General features: G+C 34.7%; 1 protein-coding gene across 1 annotated transcript; it reads right to left on the bottom strand.

The window, feature by feature from the left end:
• Positions 1-1644: 1644 nt before the first annotated feature.
• Positions 1645-7054, bottom strand: LOC113230035 (glycine-rich cell wall structural protein-like). The gene is made up of 2 exons (XM_026463763.1): positions 6916-7054; positions 1645-1919 (listed from the first exon to the last, which is right to left on the bottom strand). Exons 1-2 carry the CDS (start codon positions 7052-7054, stop codon positions 1645-1647), a joined length of 414 nt encoding a protein of 137 aa, XP_026319548.1.
• Positions 7055-7357: the final 303 nt, after the last annotated feature.

The raw sequence follows: 7357 nt of genomic DNA, 5'->3' as shown, positions 1-7357 counted from the left end.
ATGATTTTGTCAAAATGCTATAACTCATTTTTATACAAAACCACATTGACAATCGATTTTCTTCTTATTATCGAATTTTAAACAATATTCCTTATTTAAATGTTAAAACTCACTAAAAAGTATCAATAGCGATACAAAAAAGTTAATATAATTAACCCTAATTGCAGCAATACTCTTAAACGTACTTGATCCCTAGACACTTTTGATGTGTGTACTAGACACATAGAAGGGGGGTTTCTACACTAGCGTCTTTCGAGCATCAGCGTCTGGCCAACGCATGCACAGAGCGTCAGACGTTCGGCCCATGTTCGTCCCGTCACTTGATATTATTAAAAAAAAACTATTCAGCAGTCGCTCAATGCTGCTGGCGTTGCGTCCACTAATTAGTTAGGGATACTATCGAGTTCTTAGGTTTTCGCGATTGTTACACATAGGAAATGAAACTATTTTTCCGGATTTAAATCGCGTATATTTGTTTTTCTTTTCTCTTTTTTGTTTCTTAGAAGAAACAAATATACGCGATTTAAATCCGGAAAAATAGTTTCATTTCCTAACGAACGTCGCGTCGACGCTGTGCTTGCGTTGGTAAGCGGCTGACGCTCGAAAAACGCTAATGTGGGGGATCTCAAACATAACTTTTCCAATAAGTTCATAATAATTTTACGATTGTCATGCTATATAAAAGCACTTCTAACTTAGAAGTGCTTTTACCAAATACCTATTATATATATTTATCAGGCAACGTAATGTGACATACTGATGAACTGATGATACCCATGTAAGAATATAACGCTGGCTATCAAGTGTATTCTTATAAGCCAAACTGCTGTCACTCATTATTGCAAGTGTTTTTTGAACAATGTCATGTGATGGGCAATAAAAATTGTTATTTTACAATAACAATGCCATTACTATCTTTCCGGATTGTTAAGTTTATTTTGCAGGCAGTTATTTAACGGTTACCATGCCGGTCTGCACGCAAAGAGAAATATTTGTATGGCCTACAATTATTTATCTCGTGAGTTTGGGTATAATTTGTGATTGTCTATGTGTGTCCATGACACCCGCGACACAGAATTTTCCCAGTGCGAGGCTATGAGTGTGTGCTTTAAACAAATTACCTTTTCCATCACCACCATCTTCGCCATCTTCACCATCTTGACATCCGCCTTTGCCACCCAGAAAAATTCAATGATATCACTCTCAACAAAATTGAGTTATACTAGAAACATTAATAGCAACTAAAAATCCAAGAGTATAAATTTGTTCTGACGAACAGCAATATTATAGGTTTTCCAATTCAGTAGCAGTAGAGCTCTATGTGAAGGAGTTCGTCCAGGGAAGTACTGCCAACTTACCTATTTCTGCCACCAAGCAGTAATGAGAGCATTACTGCGTTTCGATTTAGAAGGGTAAGAATGATGGTGAAATCACAGGCATATGGGACTTGTGAACTTATGTCTCCGGGTAACGGGCGCAGGGGCAGTGCCCATAATGTCTTTGTTATTTAAAACTCTGAATGGCACTGCAACTGTTATAGATAGGCGTGTCGCTTGTCACCAGGCGCACGACGTTACGGCACTTGGTGTTGTAGTGTGCAACTACGGACCCCTATCATCTTCATCTCTCTCTCAGTATAGCTTTCTAGGAAACACCCTTACTTTTCCTGATTCCTAGTTTCTTTTCTTGATTACCAGATTCGTCTTCGCTATCGTCAACACTGTCGTATCCGCCACCACCAACGCCGTGGCCACCGCTGTAACCGCCGCGGCCGCCGTGGCCACCGCCGTATCCGCCACCACCGCCGCCGTGGCCGCCACCGCCACCGCTGCCTCCGCCGCCACCGACGCCGCCGCCGCCTCCGCCTCCGCCTCCGCCACTACCTCCGCCACCACCTCCGCCGCGTCTACCCACTTGATCTGGACAAATTCGAAAATTTTTCTCTTTTCACGAGTATACTACCTACACTACAATTGCTATCAATTGATAGTTTTAAATATAGATAATGGAAAAAAGAATAGAGCAAATGAAATATGTATAAATTTATTCTGAAAAATCTTCAACATGCAACAGCGCAAACGTCCTATTGATAGTAGACACTGTAGACACGGGTATTGTTGTAATTATATCTTGTGAGTATTTTATTACTTGGATATAATGCACTATTCAAGAAATAATGACATTTCTAGCACCTTCAGTCATGATAAGTCTAACTTCCACGCATCATAAATTATTTTTTTTACATAATACATATTATCGACGTGTCATGTTATGACATTTTTGTTATAATGTAAAAAGATTTTGTGCGACCAGCATGTATTCCACATAATATTATAACGCAAACATTGAAGTTCGTTTAGAAATACTGCTTCTTCCTATTCAACTTTTATAAAAGTGTCTACTTAATGCATTTATTTAGTACCTATGTATTTTCGTTTTCTTATATCAAATAAGAAAGCGAAACTACGTCCTACTTATTTTTTTTCTTATTTATTTAAGACCTAGGTTCTTGTCAATGGATTCTGTGTATACAATTTATCAAAAACTAAATTTTAAGGTTGCGTGTAATATTTTTTTATAATATGGGTTATAAGGACTAAAATATTATAACAAATCGAGTTCTTAAGTTTTCGCGATTGTTACACATAGGAAATGAAACTATTTTTCCGGATATAAATTGCGTATATTTGTTTTTTCAAACAAACCGACGTTTCGGGCCCTTTACAGGTCCCATGGTCACGGTTGACTATAAAGTTGACTATCTATGGGACCTGTAAAGGGCCCGAAACGGCCTATATTATAACAATTTATTGGTTTTATAAGTATTGTCGTTTATGAGTAATATAAAAAATATGCATATTTTCTGAATCCCGTGGCCTTCGATTCCGTGGACTTCCCTGGACGAACTCTTTCATAAGGAGCTCTACTGCTACTGGGTGCAAAGTCGATTTAGCAACTTTGTGGGGCAACTTTTTATTGATCACGATGTTGTGTTTGCTCACATTTTCACTTAAAATGTTAAATAAATAATATTCATATTTTTATTTATTTTAAAACCCATTCATACAACTTCTTTTCCTATAAATGAACAACGTAACATAACAACGCAGAGGAAACATCAAAACAATATATTGGTTTCCAATCACATAGGTAGAGTTGAACTCAATTACTGCGCTATTAATTTATGCCGCCGAATTCAGAAAAGTCGGAAAAAACTGCCTTTGAAGCCATATTATCTTTGAAAAACAAGAATTTTGTACGATTTTTCATATAAATGTTTAGTTAATATGAATGATTTTGACAATTTTACATTACTACTTGCTTTCCGCTGAAAATGAATAAGAAAAATCAAAACAGAAAACAAAAATTGGAAATCAAGAAGATGAAGGAACGTGCTAGAAAAGCAAAGATGACAAAAGCATAAAAAGCGATCCAATTATATCTTGAAAGGTTTGAAGAAAAAGATATACAGAGGTATGCGAAGAAAAAGCGGAGGATAAGGTTTTGAAGTTGCATGAATTACCTCGTCATTATATAAAAAGTAATGAAAGATGTTAATCGCGCAAGTTCCAAAAAATTTGTTTATTGCTTTTGTAGCTACAGATTGCGTTCTAGATTTTTTCTTAAAAGATGTACCGAAGTACTTGATTTTTTAATGAAAAAAGGCTAAACAGCCAAACTGAACACTGAATTTAATTAATAGTCATAAAGTAAAATTTGTTCCGGTCAATTTATAAATAAATTTGATTTGAAAAAGCTTGATTTAACAGTTAATCATATTAGTAAACGTTTATGTAAATTTATTGAATGTTTTCGTTGCTTTTTCATAGTATTTTAAACAAAAATTATGCCTTTTGTTAAACCATCCTGATTTCGGTGGTAGCTGAATTCGGTGGATCAAATAATGTCATTAACTGTTAAGATTCTAGTAACCCAATTAACGGAATCTTATGTAAGTTTGAGCTATTTTTAGAGAGCGCCATCTAGGGGCAGTGTAGTAAGATCGTAGTTGTGTTAATAATTTCGATAAAAATAGTAATCAAGTCCATAATTAATGTAAAATTGCATAAATAGATAGAATATAGTATAACTAACCAGTGAAAATGTTATCTTTAAAAAAGAACAATTAAATACATCCAACAATACAGTTGAATGTGACAATCATATTTTGGCTTAAAAATTATATGTAAACGACAATAAAATCATATAAACACAAAGTTAAACTCGTGTCATAAATGTGACAACAAAAACAATATAAAGTGTAAAGATAAAAGTGCATAATCGTAGCTAATAGCGTAAATTCAGTTAAAAAATTCCGTTGTTGGCAGTGAACATTGAGTCGAGTGCAGCGGCCTTTGAATATTTGTGCTATATAGAGTGACCTACCCACCAGGCATGCGTTAATTTAAATTTTTACATACTACTAAAACATAAATGAAAAACATTCAAGTTTGCAAAAAAATACTTAGATACTTTTTTTTTACTTTTATTTACTCATTTTTAGGGGTTGTTTTGAAAAACCCTGAAACACGTGTTTATTTATTTTGTATTTATAGTATCCAAACCAAGTTTGAAGCAAATTGCACCACGCGTCAATTACTATACGAACTTGAATACATCCATTTCGCCCCTATTTAGGAGTAGTTTTAAAAAAAGGTCATAATATAATTTTTATTGTACAACATTTATGCAAAATTTCATCTTTGTTATGTAAAAGAATTCATATTTTCGTACAAACATATTTACCCTTTTTCACCCCTCTTATGCATACACTAAATACAAGTAACATACTCTCAAGTTTTCATATTTCCAGGCCTTAATGATTTTACCGTGTATTAGTAGTAGTAGTATATTGTGTTAAAAAATAAATAACAAATCTAACATTTTGTCACCTTTTCACTCGTAAAGCCGCAAGTACCTGCAGATGGATTATTTTTTTCTTGATAGAGAATGATTGGGCCTATATTGTAAATAAACCACACACATTACATTTTCCTACGTTACAAAAAAATAAAATGTATATTTCTCGATAGAAAAAATAATAATATTTTTTTTTCTCTGAAACAATCAGCTTTTTAAGAAATTACACAAGAATAAAAGTTATGAGGAATGTTATTATTTATCATGTGAAAAAAATCTTCTCTTTTTGTATGGAGAATTTTTTTTATTTTTTTATCGCAAAATATATATTTCTTTAAATAAATTATTTAAATATCTTAGTTAATCATTATATCTAATGTTTGTTAAACTGAAGGGTTAATACACACAATGTAATTATGACCTTTAATGTTATAACACTTATTGATTATATTCAATGAGTGATCATATCCTTTGAAATTGTATCAAATGCTGTTATACAAAGCGAAAATAGATCATTTGTTGCTTATATATCGTTCATTACCCAGCACTTCCGAATTCTACGCACAGAGACTGTATGTACCTTCCAGTGTAAGATTGAATATAATGTGAAACCTAAGAATTTGCATGTATTGCACAGTGGCACTGCAGAAGTGAGTTAACTGAGTTGACCATGCTATTGAATTTGTTACAGAGAACAAAACAAGGTTCAACTTTGAAGTATTAAGGAGAACAACCCATATTGTGTGTTTGTACAGTCAAGAGCACATCAAGCTTGACACTTTGTACTTTGACCCGTTCTTATCGTAAGCGGCATAGAGTTGGATTTAAGTGTTAAGTGTCAAGCGTGACGTGCTTTTGACCCTGTACGTGTACGTTAGTTTTTCGTCCAACTCCTTATAGCTTATAACACTCCCAACGGTTGTGTCCTGTCGTCTGCAAATAAAACTACTAAGCCCCCTGATATAAAGTAAGGCAAATCGTCGATAAATGCTAGGAATAGCTACTTAGGGAAGATTTTCCTTTTTTTTTCTTTTTTTTTTCTCAAACGAACGTTTCTCTAAGGAAGGTTTTATTTAAAGGACGGTCTTCCTTTAGAGAAAAGTTATTAAAATCTTTTTTAACAAACAGATGACAAACAATTGAAATTGAATTGTTTGTCATCTGTTTGTTAAAAAAGATTTTAATAATGATTATTAATATAAAGAAAAATTCTTTTGATCGTGCCTGACGCTCTCCCAGCTGAGCTACGGAACATTGACCTTACAAATTGTACTACGTGCGTATCTGCCATCTTTGTCATTGATTTTTAACGACTTTTCGCCATAGCGCCATCTGTGAGAAATCTATGAAATTTTTCTTCAGTCAGGCAGGCCTTTACAGCTACCAGCGGTTAACTAGAAATATCGCTTTCATATTGTATTAAGTTCATTACGATTACTCTATTTGTTAAATACTTGTATTTTTTCAATTTTAAAATGGCTACACGTTTTCAGAATATAGCGGTTCAGGTTGTCCCGTAGGCGGATTCGGCGGAGTTGGAGGTTACGGCAGTGGAGGGTACTCGGGTGCCAGTGCCAGTGCCAATTCCGGTTCCTTTGGCGGCGGTGGTTATGGAGATTATAAATTCTTAGTTTAGCGACTGCAAATGTGAATACCATCGAGCACATTGGATGGTGAATACGTTTATATTGTACATTTCTTGACACATAATCAAGTCAACTTTATATTTTCTTTTCGCCTATAAGATACTCGTAAATTAAGCACTAATTTTGTTCTTAACTTGTTTCCGACGATACTGAAGAAAGAAAATCCAAATTAAATGCAAAAAAAATCAATGCCCAATGTTCTATATTGCTACCTATGCTCTGAAGTTGTTCTTTTTTTATACCAAGTAACTGAACCAATATTTCGTAACTCTAATCGACTAGTTACACGAGGAGAAGGTGTTCCAGCGGCCCAGTTACCACGCCTTCATATATATTACTGGCGAATCTGAATTCTATTTAATCGGTAACAATATTTAAATTCCTCTGAATAATACAACAGCCGCGCGACTCCGCTCGGCGACCGCGCGGCGGCCGCTCGAATTGAGCGCGATCAAATTCGTGTCGAATAAATAGGGGTCGTGCAGCGTGCCGGCGATCTTTAGCAGCGACTGCGGTCCCACCAACTCGCTGTGCGTTTGCGTTGCCATTGGTCGTGAGACTTGCAGCAATCAGTCGTCGCAAGTCGCTTGCGACTGCTAGATGATCAATTAATGTTCCTATTATTATTAGATTATTACATAAGTAATTAAAATTATAATAATGGACCCAGATAGGATAATTGATGCTGTTCATAATCGCCGCAGAATATTAATTGCGTGAATATTAAATCTCCTTCTTCTTATCCTTCCTATGGTATAGACCCGTATAAAACGGAATTTTCCAACAAAAAAATTTTCATAATAGTATGGTTATAGATACATTTTTCCTGTAGGTACGATAATTATTTAAAA

This window comes from Hyposmocoma kahamanoa, unplaced genomic scaffold (genome assembly GCF_003589595.1).
Source record: "Hyposmocoma kahamanoa isolate Upper Pololo Valley unplaced genomic scaffold, ASM358959v1 63, whole genome shotgun sequence".
Lineage (NCBI taxonomy): Eukaryota > Metazoa > Arthropoda > Insecta > Lepidoptera > Cosmopterigidae > Hyposmocoma > Hyposmocoma kahamanoa.
Note: the sequence above shows the minus strand (reverse complement) of the source record. Positions and strands in the feature narration are given on the sequence as shown.

What these genes read in the sequence shown, in the direction of transcription:
- LOC113230035 (XM_026463763.1), bottom strand. Translation starts at nt 7,054, where the DNA reads ATGGCAACGCAAACGCACAGCGAGTTGGTGGGACCGCAGTCGCTGCTA. An exon ending in CCGCGCGGTCGCCGAGCGGA is followed by an intron (nt 1,920 to 6,915) that starts GTCGCGCGGCTG and finishes GAATTTGTCCAG; the next exon opens with ATCAAGTGGGTAGACGCGGC.